Below are 23,275 nucleotides of genomic sequence, written 5' to 3'. Positions count from 1 at the left end.
CCTCCCCTGCGTTTACCCTCCCGGAGTCCCCGCATCTGCTTTTCCTCTGTGATTTTCTCAGTTGATGGACGCACCATCTGCAGAGGGGCCTTAGCGAACTGGAGTAAACACTCCACAGCCACCTTCGAATCCTGGCACACACCCTCAAATCCAGCTGGCCATCAATCCTGGAGAAACTGCCTCAAGTGTCTGAACACGTATCCTCTCTAATCTCCATGCCACTGTTCTAGCTGCAGTCCTCACGGGGACCCCCGAATGACCTCAGTGGAATTATTAAATATGCCCCCTACCCTCCAGCATTCCAATGTATAGCCCACATTTTAACCTGGCCCCCCACCAAGGCCTGAAACGCAGTTTTCACTCTGAGTCCTACTACTGTACACTGTATACCCTAGGTTCCTGCCTCAGCCAAACTGCACTTCTCAAATTTGCTCAGCTCGCCACGGGATCCTGTATCTGTAGTGCGACCTCCATCCTTTGTGCCGGTGGTCAAGCAACTCCTAATAGCCTACCATCCCCCCGCAGAATTAATGGCTCCTTTGTTGATACTTTCAAATAACACATCTCCACTCCAGCTCTTACACAGCTGCAGCGGGTTCTTCTTTCAGATTGTCTCCTCAGACTGTAAACCCCTCAAGGGCAGGAGGTTTTCCTTCAGTCCCTGGCCCAGGGCAAGGTACACATCCAGCATTCAACACACTCAGAGACACTGATCGACTGACTTCTACTCATCCAGCACAAGAATCCATTGACAACGGATTCAGATTGTAATGGTAGGAACAGCATGACCCCAAAACTGTTTTGTCTTTTGTAGAGAATAACCACATGGATATGTACTTGACTAGGTTAAAATCTATCCCATGACCTCAAGGAAATAGAAACAGCTCATATTTTCACAGAGCTTACTCTGTGGCCAGTACCATCTTAAGTGCTTTACAAAGTCAGTCGCTTATTCCTCACAACAACTCTGTGAAGGAGAATCATTCCCACTTTGTATGAGATAGAAAGGCATAGAGAGGATACATAACTTCACAAAGCACTCCCAGTTGCAAGGCTACTTACAAGTCCATTTTTTTTACTTTCCAAAATTCACTGAGCAATTTTCTGTTATGACCATGCTTCATTAAATTTAAGATGTAATGGACATTTAACATAAAACAGTACACAAAGATATTAGATACCTGAGCATTGGTCTTGGTGGAGGTGGCAGCTCGTCAGGATCCTGGCATCTTTTAGCTTTTCTAGTGACTTGTTTGTAGATATTTCGAGCTGTCACTCCCACCCAGAGAACTGTAGCAAGGGTGGAATAATGAAGAATTATTCCAACCTAGAAAGAAGATTGAAGAATACATGAACTAAAACAAACAAAATTCCCCTTTACAATCATAAAGTACAGTAGCTGCCAGTAAACTTTATCAAAAAGATTGGTAAGTTACTTTTGAAAATCTGACTCAAGAACAGTATGAAGGTGTATTCTAATGATCAATTCCTTCGCCTGCTGATAAAACAAAGAAAGCACTCTAACAGATGTATAATAGAGGATCAAATCAACAGCTGGACCTAGGAGGCCCACAGACTACAACTTATACCCAAGATGACTCTAAATATATCACGGAATTCGCTCCTGGACAGCAATAAGCCAAAGACATGTTACTCATAGATGCTATGTTATAAATTAGAGTTGAGTTCCTACAGCCCATTTTAAGGAGGAATATAGAAGTCAAGGGTAACTAGAGGGTGGAAGTCACAGCACACAGAGTCAGAGACCTGAGTAGTTCTAATTCAGAGCTTTTATATATCCAAATGGTAAGTGAGCAATATAACAGATTGATTATTTTAAGTGAGTGAGCTCTGAAATCAACAAGTTTGCCTGGTTTTAAAACAAGAATCCCTTATGACACCTTAGCAAGCTTGCATAACATTTCAAGCATTGTTTTCCTCATCTGTAAACTGAGAATATAAAACTACCATGAGGCTTTGAAAAAGACAGTCTATACAAAACATTTAGCACATCGCCTGGTCCCTGATAAGCAATTAAAAATACAGCAACATTTTTATTATTACTTATTAGGAGTATGGTTTTAAGAAAATAATGTCAACCTTTCCGAAATTAATGTTTCTCATTTGAACAGTGGAAGGATTATCAATAACCATCTCTAGGGATTTTGTAGGGACTGAATGGGCACAAGACCTGAGACATAATAAGTGCTTGATAAATGATGGATAATTGAAATATATGTAAATGACGCCAAGTTTCTTCCCAGAGGGGTGATGAGGGGCATGTTTATCATGTAACCTGTGTTTGAAGCAACACCAGTTAAAGATAAAATTCTAGATGAAGATATGTATGGGGCTAAGAGAGGTTTAAAATCTGTTTTAAAAAAAATAAGTACATGGGTCATTGGAGCAGAAAGGACATAGTTCAGCTTTCTTATCTAACTACTTACTATCTTTTTGATTCTTTCTTCTTATACAATGATTACAGGTAAAATCCTATTAATGAAAAGCTCCAAGGGGAAAAAACATTTGTTTTTAAAGGATGGCTCTCCAATTTCAAGAAAATCAAACTGACTGACATTATCAAACCTAGGTCAGTAACAGAAGCATTTAGACTGCTGCCTAAGGCCCATTTTAATGAGAACCGATCTGCAGTTAAACGTGGTGACATAAAAGCTCAGGTATTATTTTGCAGGGCAAGATACTAGGGTGGTCACTGTCCTCTTAATGACTGGAAGGACTAGGAGGGTGGATCCAGCCCGGCCAAACCAGAGCGGTCGGAGTATCTTCTTATTAAGAAGAAAAGTGGCTCCTTGGTTCTCGTTAGTTTTACTGACTGCACTATAAAAGCGAAATTTACAGATATAAGTGGAACAAATAGCATAAAATAACCCTTTGAGCTACCTGGAGTCACACGAAATATTGTAAATAAAAATAGTATCCTTGGATTTGGTGCATAGAAACCAAACATTCAAAACAAATCACTGATATTGACTCAAAATGGTATACTCTACCGTTGCTAGTTTTCTCTGACACAGAGGTCAAAAGAATGAGACAGGGCTGTAAATAAGTTTAAAAACAGAAGTTAAAAATACTTTCAACGGAGGTACAAGATGGAGAATTTTCTTGTTTTAGATCTAAGAGGTAAAACTCAACCTTTAGATTTTGAAGTGTTTCTTATGGCATTTCAAAACATGCAGAAGAAGTTTGCACACCTGAAAGATACTGAAGTCTTCTAGTTAAACAATTATTACCAATAGTGGAATTTCAGAAGTCTGATGTCACCTGCTAACAGTCACATAAGCAAATCACCGAATATTCCACAAGAACCAGAATAAAGTAGTAGGCACTGAGAACTAGCAGAGAGGGTGTCCCTGTCTTTTGAAAGGAGGGAGGTGCTTCCTATTTTATTCTCCATCAGACACTTGGGCTATACTTGAAATATAACCTCACTGTCACAATTTCTTCCAAATAAACAAGAAATACATGTGGGAAATCTGTAAACAGTTTGGAAATAAATAATCTAATTCATTAGGGCATGTAGACAATTCATTAAATGCAACAGATTAGAACTTAAGAAAGTCACCTTACCTCAGGGACGTCAACATCCAAAGTTGCAAAATGGATACAAAATACTTATCCTGAACAGTCGCACTTTATATACTCGTTACCTAACCATAAACTGCTCACATACCAGAGACCAGACATTGTAACAATTGGATTTTTAACCACCAATAAAACTACAATAGTACAGCATGCACAGCCAAGTGTGCAAAAAATGATCTTTAATACTCAGTCAGATATGAATATATATAAAAATTAAGAGCTTCCACTTGTGAACGCCTGCTATGTATCCCAAAATGTATCAGACAATTTTGTGCATGCTTCTATTTCATCCTCTTAGCATCCCCATTCATTTAGCGTTACAGACAAGGAGGCTGAGGCTGAAAGAAGTTAAATCATCCACCGGAGGTCACATGGTCAGTGGCAGGGCTGCAACTCACAGTAGACCCCTCTACTCTGCGGGTCCTCTCTCAACAGGCAAGCACAGTTATTGGGGTGGGGTGGGGGACAGGACACACAGAGTCAAAGAGACTGTCGTCTGAATCAGGCCTCTGCCACCCAAAGGGCCTAGTGACTTGGGGCAAGTTTTTTCAATTCTCTAAGACTCAATTTCTGTACTAATAAAATCTGTGAGTAAGAAATACTTCCTAGGGTTAATATGAAATTTAAGATGACAAACTTGCAGTAGTTGGCAAGTAGAAAGCTCTTAATATCCACGGGTTGAATCTTTCCCGATGCATTTCACATGCCACTGCAGCGGTCCTCTGGATAAAAGACATCAGAGAACACCTGAGAAGGTCAGCTGGCACAATATTTAATAGATTAAATCATGAAGTGGTAGAGCAACAAGGTAACTTAAATAAGATCCAGCCAAATCCTTTCACTGCAGAGCTAAGGAAACCAAGGACCGGAAAATTAACGCTCAAGCAGTTATTCGGCAGCCCGGCACGACCCAGAACCCAGATCCTTTCCCACCTTGAGTCAACAGCCCCTTCTACTCTATCACTCAGCTTCTCCGTTCTCCTTTGGCTCCTCTTGCAAAAAGAGAGTTCAAGGCTATAGAATGTGTCCACGGCACCACCCAGAACGGATGACAAAAGCAGCAGAGGGGGAAGTACCTGGCCGGTGGGGCATTTAATAACCTCAACCAATCACTTCGGGGAGGAACCTGTATTAGAACCTGTCCACACTGTTCATAAAATACGTGAGCTCTGAAACGGAGAGAAGCCAAATCTACACCGATCATGTGCACATACAAAAACTGCCTGTGAAAGGTGGACACTTTAGGGTTCAGTTTTAGAGGTGGAAGAAGAGCCCAAGAAACATGAAGCCCCTACTAAGGTTAGGCAACTAGTCATACGGGCTGTTCTGGCAGACACAGCTGGCTACTAACTGAATTAAGTATTAGAATAACAAAGTGAAGTAAGTCATGTCTGGGTCAGAAATAACAAGAATGATGTTATGTCTTTCACAGAGGAAGGAAAGAACACTGTTAAAAAGAAAAAAAAGAACAGAAGAAAACAACATATAAAACCTGTCCATCCCCCACCCTAGCTTTTCTGGGTAAATCCTTAACTAACAGACATCTGTTATTGAGACTCTAATAACTCAGTGCAATTCCTGCCCTTTTCATTCTAGAAATGGTACAAAATACCATTTAGGATGATGAAAGGCAGTCATCTTTACTATGGCCTCTTTCTGTTCATTTCCTTAGTGAAATAAATTTGTCTATTGCAAGAAATCAATGAATATTTTTTAGATAGAACTGAGACTATTACTACCATTGTGTGCTGAATACACTCCTAATTGTTCATGCTCAAAACAGCTCCAGGTGGAATGATTTCTACTATTAGCAAACAGAGGCCTTTTTTGTTCATTTATCCAATATCTGCTGAGCACCTACTATGCGTCAGGTCTTACACTGATTCTTGGATAAACACTGGTGAATCGAATCAATATAATTCCTGCTCCTGTAGAGCTCTGAGTCCAGAGACAACAAACAGGTAAACAACAGTCAGTCACAAAGTTTTGTAGGCACCATGGAATTTTAATAAGCACCAGAGGATAATGAGGGGAGGGGGGTGGAGGGACTGCATCTCTGAAACAGTGACAGTAAACTGAGACCTACAAAGTAAGTGGGAGTGGGCCAGGTAAAGAAGGGGAGAAAGACTGAGAAAAGAGAAGCACTGTTTTTTGTACATGTATTAAGTTGGTCCGAGATCCATTACCTAACTTCTCATAGGCTCCCTAACAAATTTGTTTTCAGATGCATAGTAATGGCCTGAAACAGGGAAATACTCTGCACTGCTAAGAGGTAATTATATCAATAACAATAGTAGTAATAGCTAGCGTCTAACTGAGCATTTACTGTATGCCAGGCACTCCTGAGTCATTTAATCCACTCAATTCTTATGTGCGCGCACGCACGCGCGCATACATACTTTCAATTGGATCTCATGAATACAATATTGGATGAATCATCAGCCTTAGGTTAATGACCATCCTAATGATTGGGCCAAGCACAAAAGCATAGCCTGCCTTTATTTAGTTATTTAATTACCTATTGCTAATAATAGGTGTCCAAGAATCTTTCAATAAGACAAAAAGTAAGATCTTGACAAAAGCCTGTATCAAACCATACGGTCCCCTTCACCCAAGGTAATCATCACCCTGTATCCTGTGTTTATCATCCCTTTGCTTTCCTTTTTTATACAGTTTTGTTGCACTTATATATTTTCATTAAAAGTGTGCTGTTTCATTTTAGTTACATTCACCTTTATTTTAAAAAAAGATTGCAGGGTGAATGTCACTTACGGGACTTAATTTTTCACTTATATTCCTGAGATTGACTCACACTGCTATGCCTTGTTGTAATTCATTAATTTTGACTCTTGTGTAATATCACCGTTTATTCATTCACCCTCTCAGTGATCGACACTGGGGTTGCTTCCAGGTTTCTGCTACTGTGTAGAGTGCTGCTATGAATATTCACAGGCACACGCCTGTTCCACGTGTGTCAGCTCACTCTGAGCCCAGGAGTGGGACTGTGGGTCCAGGGTGTGTGAATGCTTACCTTTAGAAGGTAAAAGCCTCCTGGAGTCATCCGCTTACATTCCCACCATGTATAAATAAAACATGTGGATCCACATGTTCTTCAATACTTGGCATTGTCAGGATTAATTTTTCTGACAGAAAAACGCATAGTATGGTAGCTATCTGAATTTGCATCTCTGTGACCACCAATGCCATGGAACATCTCTTCAGGCGTACCCTGGCCCTGTGTTTACTCTGCTGTCTGTCATTCTCGCCACTTTTCCTACGGTGCTGTGTGTGGCATTCTCACTGATTACAGTTTTTAACATATATATATATATATATTTTTTTTTATTCTAATGCTCTGTCAGTGGTTATGTATTGGGAATAGTTTCTTCTAATTTGAAACTTGTCTTTTCACTTTCCTTAGGAATCTTAATTTTTCAAAAAGATCTTATTTTTAATTTAGTTCAATGTATGTCCTTTCTAGTCATATTTAAGAAATCCCTCCTTATCCCAAGGATTATGCTATTTTCTAATATAAATGTTCACTCTTTGGTTTGGACTTATGTAAGTTTTTAACCTACCCAAAGTTGACTTTTTAAAAATGGCTTGAAGTATAGATCCATTTTAATCTTTTTCCAGATGGATTTCCCCAGGTCCCTTAACTGTACAGTGGTCTGTCTTTACCCAACTGATGAGGCAAGTAACCTCTGTCTTGTACCAAAGCTCTGCGTGGGTCTGCTTCCAAGCTTGCTCTTCTGTGTTGGTCAATTTATCCATCCCTACACCAAACACTACAGTTTTAACTACAACAGCCTCAAAAGTTTGGATCATTAGAAGTCTTCCTATTCTACTATTTTCCAGAAGTGTCCTAGCTATCTTTGGTTCTTCTTTACTTTCATATAGATTCAAAGACCATTTTATTGAGTTTCATGAAAAATTCTCTTATCTATAGGTTAATTTAGGAGGAACTGCCACCTTTCTGATTTTAATTCTTCCTATTCTTGGACCTAATGTATCTTTCCATTTATTTAGGTCTTCTTTAATATATAATAAATTTTTACCTGCAAATCTTGAACACTTTTTATTATTTCGAAGTACTTGCTATTTTTTGATACTATATAAATGATACCTTCTCATTAATTGTTTTCCCATAGTTGCATTTCTGCATACTAGCAGCAAAATTTTGTACATTAAACTACATTTTAAAAAAACTACATTCACTTTTGCTAAACTTTCCTATTTTTTTCAAATAATTTACCTGGAAATTATTTTAGCTTTTTTAATATAAATAATCACATCATCTGACAACAACTCGATTATTATTCCCAATTTACAGGTGAGAAAACTGAGACACAAAAATGTTACATATTGAAATCGGGATCTAGAAAAGATAATTGTATTCCTATGTTCACTGCAGTGTTACAACATCCAAAAGTTGGAAACAATCTAAATGTCTATCGATAAAGAAAATGTGATGTATACATACAACGGAATATTTACTCAGCCATAAAAAAGGAAATCCTGTCGCATACTACAACATGGATGAACCTTGAGGACATTATGCTAAATGAAATAAGGCAGTCACAGAAGGAAAAATACTGCATCATTCCACTTATATGGGGTATTTACATAGTCAAGCTCACAGAGACAGGAAGTAGAACGGTGGCTGCCAGGAGCTGAGGGGAGGGGGAAATTGAAGGTTGCTGATCCGTGGGTATAATTTCAGTCATGCAAGATGAAAAAGTTCTAAAGATCTGCTGTACAACATTGTCCTTATAGTTAATAACTGTACTACACACTTAAAAATTTGTTAAGAGGGTAGATCTCATTATGTGCTTTTCTGCAATTAAAAAAAGTTAAATAAATTGCCCATAGAAACACTGGAAACAGTAGAGCTGAGATCCAAATCTAGGTAGTCTGAACTCAATACTCTGTGACACTGCTTGCTATCATGTACATAGAAAAGAGTATGCAAATAAATAAAATTTTACATATTTCCTATTCACATATTAGTTTTGATTTTTTATACTTACACTGCAAAAATACTGTTTACTAAGGCTACATATGTAATAATTTATTTGAAATTAAGAGTTGACCATATTTTTAAATTCTTTATATGTACCACAGGTAAAAAGTTTCTCATTTTTACATCTTACAGTTAAAATTTTTTCTAATTCCTACTATTTTCATAAATACATAAAATAATTTTTAAAATCCTACTGTCGGAAAATGTCACTTCTCTTTCAATCATAGTCAGGATTTTATAAATTTTTTTAATTAAATGTTTGGCATTATAACAGGCATGACAAGTAGCACAGAATTCCCCAAGACAAAAAGACAAGCTCCATAAGTCATATATTCAGTTGTGAAACGATAATTCAGAATTTGAAGTATACTGGTAAACTGTTTAACTGACATACAGTTTGACTTTAATTAGCTAAAGAAAAAAGCTTTAAAGAAACAATTTTCCTTTTATAGTTAATGAAACATGACATTTCTAATAGCAAATTTTTTTCATTTCAGTTTTTTACTTTGACTTACTGCTTGGCAGACGCTGGCATTTCTGGTTTGAGTTACTCCTCCCACAAAGATCACACATGTCAGAAAAATATGAAAGCATAAGTTCACAAGCATGTGCCAGCCTTTGAGACTGATTCTAATCAAACTGTTAAAAGAAAAGGGAAAAAATAAGACCCAGGTTAGTATACTTGAAGCTGGACATCTTCAAGTTAACATTTCCAACTCATAACAGGCCAGATGTAAACGTTTAAACATTTTATTAAAACATACTATCAGACACACACACACACACACACAGGGTTTGAGAAATCACTCAATACAGTTTCTTAACATTTAACTTTGCAGTACAGTAAAAAAGACAAGTCAAATGGAACTACTACATCCACTAAAGGCTAAACAAAATCTCCATAATAAGAAATATGTGAGCTTTTGTTAGTTACAATGTCTTATGACAGATGGATTACTTGTTTGCTTCCCAGAGATTTCTGCAAGGTGCCAAGCTCTATTTTTCCTGACTTACTAGGATAACATGGTCTAAATGCCCAGTGCATTTCTTCCTGGCCTTTCATAATGAAATGCTGAAGTCTCTCTTTTTTACATCAAAATCTCCTTGTTTCTTAACTAAATATCAGGAAATGTCACATATGTCCAGCTTAAAGAGGAAAATACATTCTAGCAAAACCTCTTGTAAAGTGAATTTCTGCTTAGAAAATCCTTTCAGCTCATTATTTCTCACCATAAAATAAAAATTTCTGTAGCTTTGCCTCCAATTAACAAAAACCATATCCCACACTTAAATTCCACAAACATTCTTAAATGCTGTCTATAAAAAAGAATATCACAACAGGCAAGAATTTACAAAACAGAAATAATACTCTGGTTCTGGGAGACACATCTGCAGGTAACCAGGCTCCACCTTATCTCCCCCCCATGCCCCACCCCCCAGCCACCAACACAGACTTCCCAGATTCTTTCCCAGGTACAAACCCAGCAAAGTGACTGAGTGCTGTAGAAGATGAATTCACCATCAAAGGCACTAATTATTTATGTCTTGAATTGCATGAAGTGAAGAAGGCCTGTAGGTATTCTGAAGTAATCGTCCTTACTTTGGAAGGATAGCATGGTATTAAACTCAGTTTTATCCTAATTAAATGTGAAATAAACTCCACAGACCTCTATTCACCAAGTGTTATTTCTTACCTGTGATGGTATATGTAACTGACGATGACCACTAAGAGGCAGAAGAGAAGAATGACAGCCGTGGTATAGACCACAGGGTGCAAGAGATTGGCTGCCTGGGTATAGAGTTCAGATCCCGTCAAATCCTAAGGGGGGGAAATGAAAGCATTATTCTAGGAGCACTTCTCTGGACATCTAGTTACTGAGATTTTCTCAGTGACTAAAACCTACTGATAAACAGAACTCTGGCCCTTACATCTCTTCATTTTATTCAAGGACTATGGTTCACGCTATTTTCCTCACACATTACTTTGCCCTCCTAACTCCCATGTGTTAACTACTCATGCAGTGTGTGTATACACATACACACACTCTCTTGTCTTACCATAGACCATCTGCTTTACAAATCTGAATACTGACTCTCCTATGAGGGTAATGGAGAGAGAACAGCAGTGATTCAGAAGGGCAACCACAGACCTCATCCTTTTTGATGCCCTTTCACCCACTTATCACTCTGTGCATTCACCAGCTGATAAAGCACAAAGCAGCAGCATCTTCAAGTCAATAAAGCCTAAACAGATCTCTCTAACCTCCCACAGTCAAGTTCAACAAATATGAATGAACCAGACATGGTGCAAAGCACAGGGACAGAGTGGTAAACCGTGGTTCTTGCCCTTGAAGAGCTGAAAGTCACAGGGCACTAAGATGCACAATCAGATCACAGTAATGTTTGATGAACAAGAGAGCAGCCCGGTGATGGGAGCAAAGAGGTCAAAGATCAGTTAACAGTAAATAATAATAGCAAATCACTTACATAGCATTTACTATAATCCAGGCACGGTGCCAGCACCTTACACAGAGTAACCCTATGAGCTGGGTATATTGTTAGCCCATTTCATAGCCTGAAAAACTGAGGCACAAAGAGGTTAAGTGCTGGGAAGGAGGATTAGATCCAAAAGAGCTTGGTTACCAAGGTTGTGATCCCAAAACCAAGGCAGACAGTGCCTTCCTAAAATGAAAACAGTGGATAGCTTAATGCTTCCTTCCTTATAAAGGACCAAAGCAGGCTGGGAGGACGCCTGCACCCAGGCCGGACAACCAGGGTTTCAGGGTCAAAGCTGTAGATTTACCAGATCCTAGCACTAAACTCTCTTTCTAAACTGATTCTGAAAGCTGCAAAATGGTCAGCTGGATGTGAGAAGGCGTTCATAATGGGTGCACCACCAATCCGGAAGTTCTTGAGACAATTCCGGAAACTAGAAAAACTAGATGAAAGACAGGAGGGAATGGGTGACAGACAAGGACACTGAAGACGGGCTCAACGGAGTAGGGAAGGAAGCAGCACATTTTCCCATAGAAGAATCAGAGACTGACTGTATAATTACAGATCCAAAAAGATCCTATTAGAACACCTTAACAAGCCCCTCACCGTAACAAATTACGAACAGAGGCCACGGAGCCTGACAAAAATCAGAGTTAATGGGCAACTGTGAGATACCACACAGAAAACTGCATTCCAGCCCAGGCACTCGACCCCACTGTGATGAGTCTCGAACATACAGTCCTTCTCTTTATTCGATAAATGTTAACTGGGTACCCACCATGGCAAGGCGCTACGCTAAGCACTGGGCATCAGCTAAATGCAGGACCCTCCAGGGCTGACAGTCTATAAACTAAGACTCGAAAAGGAAAATACAAGACAAAAGCCTACCGCCACCATTCTGAACCTGCCCTTGTGAGATGCCCGCGGGATCGGTCTATGGTAAACAGCTTCAAGGTACTTGCATTCTGCTAAAAGTCCAGAATATTAGAGGAGAAATTCAAAAACTACTAGGGCAACTGGAACCAGTTAAACGCTAGCTGGAGTGCACACATTTCCCCTCGCTTCTATGAAAAGCTCCTCTTCCCATGTAGACTAAATAATTGAGGATAAACTTTCAGTGTCCAGAATGTGGTCTCTAGACTCTTTCCGTGCGCTGCCTGCTTTCCATTTCCTCCAGGAAATGTTCAAGAATACGTCACCACTTACTAGCTGTATGATTTGGGGCAGTTACTGAGATGGAGATACCACAATTATCTCATCTGGCAGGATCTGAGGAAGGGGCAGAAGGTGTGTACGCATGTCTTCCACCAGCCTTTGCAGAGAATAACAAGACACAGGCGGCTGGATATTATCTAATAAAACATCAAAGTGCCAGCTCAGTTCTCAAAATATGTCATATACAATATTTACATTTAAAAGAAATTAGGGCTTCCCTGGTGGCGCAGTGGTTGGGAGTCCGCCTGCCGATGCAGGGGACACGGGTTCATGCCCCGGTCCGGGAGGATCCCACATGCCGCGGAGTGGCTGGGCCTGTGAGCCATGGCCGCTGAGCCTGCGCGTCCGGAGCCTGTGCTCCGCGACGGGAGAGGCCACAACAGTGAGAGGCCCGCATACCACAAAAAAATAAAAAAGAAATCAGTCGTTTTTCAAAAGCCAAATGTGATATAGTATGAGAAAGAAGCTAGATGTTGACACAGAGGACCCAGACTCTTAAAATTCCAAGGTAGGACTGCAGGAAGGAGCAAGTACTATTGACTGGTCACACAGAGCACTGCTTCTGCAGGGGCATTTTTGTTGTCACAACAAACTGAGCTTCCCAAGTGAAAGAGAACCTCTACTGAGAAAATGACCTTTGGAAAGGTGTGAAGAGCCAGAGAGTAAAACGGTTTAAGGCTTTGCGGGCCAAGAGCAAATTGAGGCTATTATGCAGGTACTTGTTAACCACTTAAAATATAAGCATTAAAAAATTAAAAACCACTCCTAGCTTTCCAGCATTTAGAACATCAAGCAAACAAACAAATGGCAGCTGACTGGAACAGGCCTGTGGGTCAAATGTCTGCCAGGGTTTGCAGACCCGCTGCCCAGTATAAAGGAAACAGATCAAGTTAAGAAAAACCTCCTATCTTGATGACAAAAATACAAGAGAATACTATTTAAAATAACTGCGAAGATCGGGATAGGAAAGAAGAGAAGTTAAAGATTAAAACAAAAGAGGTAAAGTAGAAATCCGAATCAAAATGATTTTCAATTACATCAGTCAACAATATAGGCTTTGTGATACTATAACGAAAACATTGGTGAATGGGGTCAAAAGGTACAGATTTCCAGTTATAAAATAAAGTCCTGGCAATACAGCGTGCAGTATGGGGATTATACTTAATAATACTATATTGCATATTTGAAAGCTGCCAAAAGAGTAGATCTTAAAAGTTTTCATCACAAGAGAAAAAAATTGTAACTGTATGGTGATGGATGCTAACTAGGCTTACTGTGGTGATCATTTTGCAATATACACAAATATCAAATCGTTACACTGTATACCCGAAACTAATACAATGCTGTATGCCAATTATACCTCTACTTTAAAAAATTCAGTATCTACCTGTACAGGGAGAGGAGGTGACATCTCAAATACCCTCAAATCCTATAATTTCACTGCTACCTATGATTCTTCATTCAGTTTGCAATACAGTGATATATAAGATAGGAAAAGTCTGTGCCTCTGGTGCTTACTCAACAGTCCATCACTAAATGGTGATCCTAGTCACTCTCTTTTATATGGTGCAAAGTTTAAGAAAATAGGCCAGAAAACGGAAAGTAAAGTTTTCCACCAAAATAAACTGCATCAATTCAGAGAATATTAGAATACCAGAAAGTATGTTAAAAACTGCAAAGATAGTTATTATTAAGGAACTGAATAAATGGAAGAAGAGTTTTTGAAATTCTTTGTTTACTTGACAGAGATTCACACATTTACAAGGGTTTACTTTTAGCCTAAGAATTACTAAATATGAAATTACTGGCAGTTTTAAATAATTCGTTATCATCATATCAATAATAAGAATAATTATAAATCAGTAATTGTTTAAACTCACCAGGATCTGAATAATGGAAGGAAGTCCAAAGAAAAACATCTCAGGGTACCCTCTGTTTGTCAGAGTATAAGTATTTTGAAGAGTTTGACAATAAAATAAAATTTTAAAATAGATCTGAAATCAAAAATGTAAAAAAACCCACAAAAAAACAAAAAAAACCCCCAAGACTATGACGTCTACGTTGCTTTTAATTTTTCCCCTAAGAAACAAAGCATAACTTAAAGATTTTAATCCTCCTACCATACACCATACACAAAAGTCAAGTCCAATTAAATCACAGACCTAAATGTGAAAGGTAAAACACACTTAAAGCTTCTTAAGGCAAACAAAGGAAAATATCTTCATGATTTGGGGGTAAGCAAAGATTTCTTAAATAGGACATAAAAAAGTACTACTAAAAAAATTTAGAAAAATTAGAAACTCTGCTCATAAAAAGACAACATTAAAAGAAAAAGGCATGTGTATAGACTGAATGTGTCCCCCTCACAAAATTCGTATGTTGAAATCTAACCTCCAATGTGACGTTATTTGGAGATGCTGCCTTTGAGAGGCGATTAGGTCATAGGATGGAGCCCTTATGAACAGGATTAGTGTCCTTTTATAAAAGAGATACCAGAGAGTTCCCCTGCCCCTTCCACCATGAGAGGACACAGAGAGAAGACAGCATCTATGATCAGGAAGCCAGCCCTCATTAGATACTGAATCTGCTAGCTTCTTGATCTTGGACTTAATTAAGCCTCCAAAACTGTGAAAAAAAAATTTCCGCTGTTTGTAAACCATCTACTCTGTGGTATTCTGTTCTGGCAGTTGAACTGATTAAAACAGGCATGAACTGAGAGAAGACATTTGCAACACATAAATCCAACAAAGAGCTCCTATTCAGAACTCATGAAGAATTCCTATAAACCAGTAAGAAAACAACAGACAACCAAATTAAAACTGGCAAGACTTGAGCAATAACTTCACAAAAGGGCATACCCAAACTGCCAATATGAAAATGAAGAGGTACTCAACATGATTAGTCACCAAAGAAAGGCAGATTAAAACCACAATGATCAATCACAACACAACCACTAGAAGGCAAAAACTAAAGATTGACAATATCAAGCATTGACAAGGATGTGGAGCAATTAAAACTCATTACTGGTGAGACTGTAAACCAATAAAACCACTTTGGTCAATTGCATGGCATTACCTACCAAAGCGTATGGGTGCCTAGAACCTAGCAATTCCACTCCTGAATGCACACGTCCATCAAAAAACATGTGCATGCATATATACAATGGAATATTACTCAGCCATAAAAAGAAACGAAATTGAACTATTTGTAAACAGGTGGTTGGACCTAGAGTCTGTCATACAGAGTGAAGTAAGTCAGAAAGAGAAAGACAAATACCATATGCTAACACATACATATGGAATTTAAGAAAAAAAAAATGTCATGAAGAACCTAGGGGTAAGACAGAAATAAAGACACAGACCTACTACAGAATGGACTTGAGGATATGGGGAGGAGGAAGGGTAAGCTGTGACAAAGCGAGAGAGTGGCATGGACATATATACACTACCAAATGTAAGGTAGATAGCTAGTGGGAAGCAGCCGCATAGCACAGGGAGAACAGCTCGGTGCTTTGTGACCGCCTGGAGGGGTGGGATAGGGAGGGTGGGAGGGAGGGAGACGCAAGAGGGAAGAGATATGGGAACATATGTATATGTATAACTGACTCACTTTGTTATAAAGCAGAAACTAACACACCATTGTAAAGCAATTATACCCCAATAAAGATGTTAAAAAATTTTAAAAAAAACAACAAAAAACATGTGCATGAATATTTACAGCAGCTTTTTCTTGATACCAGATCCTTGCAACAACCAAAATACCCATCAACAGTAGAATGCACAAATTTTGATATCTTTGCACAATGGACTACTATGCAGCAAAAAAAAAAAGAATAACCTGCTGCCACATGAAAAAACGAAGATGAATCTCACAGATGTAATGATGGGAAAGAAACCAGACACAAAGAGTGCATGCTATACATTTCCACTTATATGGAACTGGAAAAACTTATCTACAGTGATAGACATCAGAAGGGTTATCTCTTGAGATGACAGTGGAAATTAACTAGAAAGAAACATACCAGAGCCTGTGAGTACTCAAGTAAAAGTCTTTATCTTGATGGCAGCTAAATATGTGTTCACAGATAAAAATATCAAGCTATATAGTTAAGATCTGTGCACATTGCTCAATTAGCTCAAGTTAACGAAAAAAGGAAAGTGTTGGTCCCCCTTTGATTACCAATTCTACTTCATATAATTTATCCTGCACATTTTCTAATGTGTAAAATAATTTTGTACACGGAAATTATTGGAAACAAATAAAATTGAGGAATATGCAAATAAATTACGGTGAGATCATAAAATAATATTCAGAGGTGGAAAAGAATGAGAAAGCTTTTTAATACTGATATGGAAACTTTCAGAAAGGAAATTTAGTAGTGGGATTAAGAAGACATTTCTGGAGCCTGAATTCCAATTCCAACACTAACTACCTTTGAAAACTTGGTCATGGTCCTTAGCCTCTCTATGCCTTGGTTCCTCCACCTGTAAACTGGGGGTAATAATAGTAGCAGTATACTTCATGATGTGGTCATGACGACCAAATAGGTTAATGCACATAAAGACTTGAGAGCACCTAGTATATAAATGCTTAATGAAAATTAGCCACTGCCATCACCACCCTCATATCATCCTAAAAATACCACCTTCATAAGATATCAGCAGCAGCATAAGATATATTGTTCCATGGACATCATTATCATTGTCATAAGATATACTGCTTCCCAGAAAAAAGCATGGTTTAGAACGTTTATAGCATGCAACCTTCGTGTAAAAAAGGAAGAAAATAGGACCATGTATTCATTTTGTTGTAATATACATGAAAATCTCTTCAATAATCTGTAAAAAAACTAATCAGGGGTTACCTATTTTGTGGAGAAGAGGTGATAAGACAGAGGGTTGGGAGTTCAACTTTTCACTGTACATCAGTGTTAGAAATAACTGAAACATTTGATCCATGTGAATGTAGTACCTACCTAAGAATTATATAAATAAAAACATTGCTAGCATTCACGTTCAATTATAGAGTAAATGAAACCAAAGTTCACTTTCATTCAGCAAGTTTTATATAAACAAAGTTTAAAAACTAGACGTGTAAAAACAAACGAGTGCGCTCTGGTTTCATGTATTTCTAGGTGAATACAATAACAAAAGGGGAATCAAGGTATAGTGATTATTTTATCTTCACTACCATTACCAATTAAGTAGTAAGTACTATCATAAATAGTTTGGCCCTACTCATTCAGTTTTTTTGTTCCCTACTGACCCCAGCTCCTAGAAAGTTTCCTGCTCAATTGGCTATTTCCAATCGTATCATTCAAACAAACCCAGTTTCTGCTTAACTTTTTTCCTTGAGAACTTGGGATATAAATGGCTATCGCAGGATGTCTACTGAACCAAACTATGGTATCTCTTCGAGATTTACAAACAAATACATTCTTTTGTATCATTTTTTAAATACAAAATTATTTAAAACCAGAGCAGGAAAAGTTTTATGGGCTAGCTGCCAAAACAGGAATTTAGATGTGCTATATAAAACCCAATATTAAGGCAGTTTTCAAGAAAAATAGCATTTTACCTATTGTTCATAGTGTCAGGCAAGGAAAAACAGATGTTGACTTCTAATTTTTTAAAGCTATTTCTTCTATCTTAGGCATGACTTATTTAAGAGTATGTATGATTTCATTAACTTTGCCTTCATGTTTCATTAGCAACTCCAAAAATCCCATATACTAACTTTATTACAATTTTGTCAACAATTTCAGATACATCTCACCTTGCTGCCTCTAGGTGGCATAGCTATATTTAAGAAAAGCGAAAGGATATTCTTTGAAAATAGAAAAAAATCTTGGTGCTATTTCTTAGTTTTAAAGAATTGTGCATCACATTTTTTAAAAGATTAAAAGTATGAAAGATAAAAGACTGGCTTATTCCTTCAAGAAAAGGATTATACTAATTTAAATTGTTGAACAGCTAGGAAGTTCAAAAATAGATGTTTTAAACTGGTATTAAATTAAATAAAAATAAAAGTTTCACATGGTACAGTGTCATGTCTTTAACAATGAAGTTTATAAAATGCCTTTTGTGTGTGTCTGCGTTTCATTTTTCTTGCCCAACTTTTTCTAGTTAACTACTAAAAAAACTTCAGATGCTGCTGCATCTCTCTTCTCCTTCAGTACTTCTCAGTTTCATGTTACTTTATAATCAAAACCTGAATGAGAAAACACTTTCAAAGTGAAAGAGAAAATGCTTCGTATTTTAATTACTACTTCAAGCTTTCTTTGAAAGGTGACTACAAAACAATAGAATGTGAACTTACAGAAACCAGACTCAGACTTACAGAAATCAAACATCTATTTGTGAAGAGAGTCCTAAACTATCAACACTAACTTTAAGCCCAAAAGGACAGATGACTGATACAAACACAGCTGAGTCTTTGCTAGTGTAGACTTTACCCACTGTCAGCTGGGCTGAGTAACACACACATTAATCCTTCTGCCCTGCCAGATAATCTACTTACTCCTCTGCCTGTTTGGGACACTAGGTAATGTATCCTAAGTTGAGGAGCAAAGAGAAAACTAAAACACAGAATTGAGGAAAATCTACTCTAATTCAAGCTTGCTTCAAGATCATTTCCAGTGGTAGACGCTCTTTTGTCTTTTTAAGAAAATAATACTTCACCTAAAGTAAAATATATCACGTTTCAAGATTATTTGGTGCTTTGATAAAATACTGTCTAGATGAGCTGGAGGCAGAAATCAGAATGCAGGCGTCCTCACTCCCAGGCTAGCCTCAAGCCATTGCTGGGAAATGTCCTTCACAGTCATCAGTAATTCCTTATGCTCTGAATGCATGTATACATACTCCAGGATGTTAGTATCTTATAATAACCACAATATGAAATAAAAACTAGCATGGCTAATTTCATAATTATCAACTCAGGAATCAGATTCACTTAAATGACTCATTAATAAAAAGATCTGTTCCTATACATTAATAACTGGTTATTCTACCAAAGATTAATAGACATGTAAAATGGTAAATAACACAAGACATTAACACTGAAGATATTTGGGTCAATACTGTCACTTGCAGCAACTAAACTGAAATTATCACCATTACTCTAAATTCAAAAGGAGTCTAAAAATTATGATGTGTAGTGGGATAAGGCACTAGATGGCAAAGAAGGAAAACGTCTCACTGTTCACTGTGCATCTTTGGGCAAAACGAGTCACGCTTTCTGGGTTGAGAGTTGGACTGCATACACCCAAGATGTTTCCAAATTTTAAGGTCAAGGTCTAGTTGAATGGATTTGCTTACAAATGTTACTGAAAATTCCTATGCCAAATTCAATCCCATACATTTCACTTCGTAGTAACTCAATTTCCCTTTAAACTCAGAATTACACCAAAAGTCGCCTCTTACTTAAAGAGAGCAATTATGTCAAAAGTTTTAAAAAAACATTCTTCATTTGAGGTTAACTACGCATAGGGAAAAATGAGAATACTTAAGTGTTTATGCATAACGTTAATGACTGCCGTACCATTAAAACCGCATAGTTACTAAGGGAGTAGCACTGAATGGTGGTGATATTTTCATCTGAGCAGAGTATACGGCACCCATCTGACGTCCAGCCTCCTTGTCCGTTCAGCAAATCAAAATCCCACTGGGCGGCCACAGGATCTGCTCCGTGCGCAATACGACGCAGTGTCACATTAACAGGGATGTGGTGGGTATCGATGTTCACACCATCTGGAGGATATGGGAAATAAAAATATTTCTGAAACAAACTTCATAAACAATTAAATGTCAACTTATCCACGAATGGGAACTCTGCAAATACCTTTTCTTCACTAGTGACTCATTAAAACGAGAAGGAACAAAAATAAGCATCTTTAGGGACAGGGCATGATAAAGTCGTATTGTCCAGTGACTACAGGATGACATATGCCACAGACAAACCTATTTTGGTGAGAATCACTGGGGTAACCACTGTACGCCGTTTTCCATCATCGGCCAAATTCGTCGAATTCCCGGTGGCTGGAAAAAGCTTTCCATTGCGGAATGCGATGAGTTGAAGCTTATAGAGAGAGTCATCACTTGGTCTGACTTCTCTTTTTTGCTTTGGTGAGAAAAGGGAAGGAGGAAGCTGAATAGAAGCCTCTACAATAGTATTCTGAAAATATATTAAAAAAAAAAACAAAACAGAAACAAAGAAGAGTTGTCATATTAGTAGGTAAAAACCAGGAGTATTTTAGATAGTTATGAATGTTGTCTAGTTATATGCTGAATATAGTTTTTAAAGGTAGGTATGTGAAATTTAATAGTTAGAACAATTTATCCGTTAAGTAAACATCATATAATAGCATAGAACAAAAGAAGTATAAAATGAAGAGAAAAGCAAACTCTATTTCAGAGCGCTAAAGTAGTGAACAAGGGATTATTTCAAGCTATAAAGTGAATTTTCCCGACAATGTACATTGCTGAAGTAGATAGCATTAAACAGAACAGGGATCCCAGTGACCACTCTTCACATGAATTTTACAATGACAAAATATGGTAAATGAGCACAAAGGGAGCATATCACAAATGTGAGTATAATTAATTTGGGTTTCTGAAACTTTAAGGTGATGTATGATGGATTCCAACTGTCAAACGACAGAAGAAAGAAATTATACACAAACATAATAGAAGTTTAGATTCAGCAAACTTATTTTAGCAGAAGACTAAGAAACACATCACGTTTAGGAAAACACAGTAACAAAGAGGAACAAGTGAAAATTCTGGCTGGGCACTGAGTGTTCTTCAGATTTCTTTATTAGGGATTTTAAAATTATAAATTATTCAGCATTTCATAAAAAATGAATCTGTACACCAGGGAGGCAAATAATTATCTAAAAACGTCCTTATTTTAAAGACATCACAAAGCCGCTTTCTTGGCACTCACTTCTCTCTCCAATCCAACACACACGATGCCAACAGAATTTCCTCTTCAACAAATCTGTTGTTATTTCAGTTCAAATAACACCTTGGTTCCCAAATGTTTAGAAACTATGGCCAAAAAATCCTAAGTATGCCATATAATTTGGCTAATTTCCTTGTCCCAAATTCATCCCCTAACTCTCCCTACACCACAAGACTGGGCCACACTGAGTTTATCACTTTTTGAAATCTCCTTCTTTTTAAATGCCACTGTGCACGTGTCAGCATCTCCGGCTGAAATGCTCCATGGTTCTTTTATCTGGTAAGCTCACACGGGTCAGATTTGATTTTCAGTAAGTTAATTCTGCTGGCAATGCAAAGGACAGAGGATCGGGACGAGAAAGGCTGGCAGCCAAGAGAAGGACGCTGCAAAGTTCTATAAATAGGGCTTTTGGTTGGGGGGGATGATTAATTACACGACTCGTCCAGATACTGCTTTTACAGGTAGGTGCTCCCTCCTCTAGACTCATGCAGCATTCTGTACACAGCTCCATGATAACTAATACTTAAAAGCAGCACTGTGGATCTCACTGTCTGCTCCTCTTAACTAGAGTAAGAGAATTTTTGAATGCAGATAATCTCATTTATTTTTGGATAGCCTATGTTAATAATAGTTCCTGGCACTAGTATTTGATAAAATAGCCCATTGTTTATGAAATTAATGAAAGTCTGTGTGGCATTTTTTTAAAAGGTTCTACTGAAGCAAATGATTGACTTCAGATTTAGTTTTTAACTGCCGTGCTTAGAACAATGTTGTAACACAGCAAATAACCATAAATATCTGTTGGAAAAAAGTATTTCAGAAGTTTGAATATTGACAGTTGGATATTACTTTTAAGTTGAGGATGCCAAGAAAATATTCAGTAGAAATATTTCACCTAAGAAAACATATGAAAAGGTTTCTACTATTCTCACAAATATAACTTGATAGGAAAACAAAGTTTATTATAAATTCATTCACTAATATAGTATATTTGTATCAAGTATATAAATTTCTCCTAAGTATATAAGGATGCATGTAAAAAAGGAAAAACATCAGTAGACTGATTTAATTAGAAGGTCAAAATCCTGAGGAACTGTTACATACCAGACATTTATTAAGCTTAAGTACTTTAAAATTCATAAAATAATTCTGTTGTGAACACAAAATAACTTGAAAACAAAGTGTAGCTCTCTGGAAAAGTTTTATAATAAATCAAATTAATTAAAAAAAAGAGGTCATACTTTACTTTCTAAAAGAGCTGAAAAAGGAAATGACAACTATACTTTCTAGAAGTATAAGCTTTTTTCTACACAAATTCAAACTTGTAAAACCATCCCGACAACAACAAATGAAAAACCTCAGGTGTACTGAGATTCCTGAGAGATGGGAGCTAAAAATTCAAGGCTGTTAGACACTTAGATTTCTAAAACATCTTTCAAAGTCCAATAAAGGATATTACTAAATAATAATTATAGGTCCCCTGGGGTGGCCTGGGGTGCTGGAAAAGCAAACTTCACCTATATCAATAATATTTAATTTTTATAGTAAAAAAGTAACACCTGCATATTTAATCTCCTTAAAAGATGTACTGATCATTTATTCCAGAAAGGTTGTAAATGTAATGAAAAAAATCACTAAGGAACACATCTGTCACATTTACTGTGACTATACTTTTTGCCAGTTAGCCTTAAGACAAGAACACAAAGGTAATAATTTCATTTAACCATATATTCATTTTTGAACATATGGATTACAGCAATGGAAATAGATATAAAACATACAAATTATAGCTAATAAATCAGAAAAATCTCTCCTAAAAACCTCTGGGGAACCCTCGTACACTGTTGGTGGGAATGTAAGTTGGTGCAGGCACTACGGAAAACAGTATGGAGGTTTCTTAAAAAACAAAACATAGAGCTGCCATATGATCCAGCAATCCCACTCCTGGGTATGTATCTGACAAAACTGTAATTC

General features: G+C 37.5%; 1 protein-coding gene across 2 annotated transcripts in view; it reads right to left on the bottom strand.

The window, feature by feature from the left end:
- Nucleotides 1–23,275, bottom strand: part of ADGRA3 (adhesion G protein-coupled receptor A3) — a 118,493-nt gene that overhangs the window by 3,820 nt on the left and 91,398 nt on the right. For both annotated transcript variants that reach the window (XM_027103239.1, XM_027103237.1), the window contains 5 exons: nucleotides 20,299–20,512; nucleotides 19,880–20,088; nucleotides 10,321–10,445; nucleotides 9,142–9,265; nucleotides 1,182–1,327 (listed from right to left, as the gene is read on the bottom strand). In XM_027103239.1, the coding sequence (XP_026959040.1) occupies nucleotides 1,182–1,327; nucleotides 9,142–9,265; nucleotides 10,321–10,445; nucleotides 19,880–20,088; nucleotides 20,299–20,512 (818 nt within the window). The remainder of the gene's footprint in view (nucleotides 1–1,181; nucleotides 1,328–9,141; nucleotides 9,266–10,320; nucleotides 10,446–19,879; nucleotides 20,089–20,298; nucleotides 20,513–23,275) is intronic.

The sequence above is a fragment of the Aethalodelphis obliquidens genome, unplaced genomic scaffold (assembly GCF_003676395.1).
Source record: "Aethalodelphis obliquidens isolate GAN/ISIS:26980383/991018 unplaced genomic scaffold, ASM367639v1 scaffold6, whole genome shotgun sequence".
NCBI classification, from domain to species: Eukaryota; Metazoa; Chordata; class Mammalia; order Artiodactyla; family Delphinidae; genus Aethalodelphis; species Aethalodelphis obliquidens.
The sequence above is the reverse complement of the archived record's forward strand: the minus strand, read 5'-3'. Positions and strand labels throughout refer to the sequence as shown.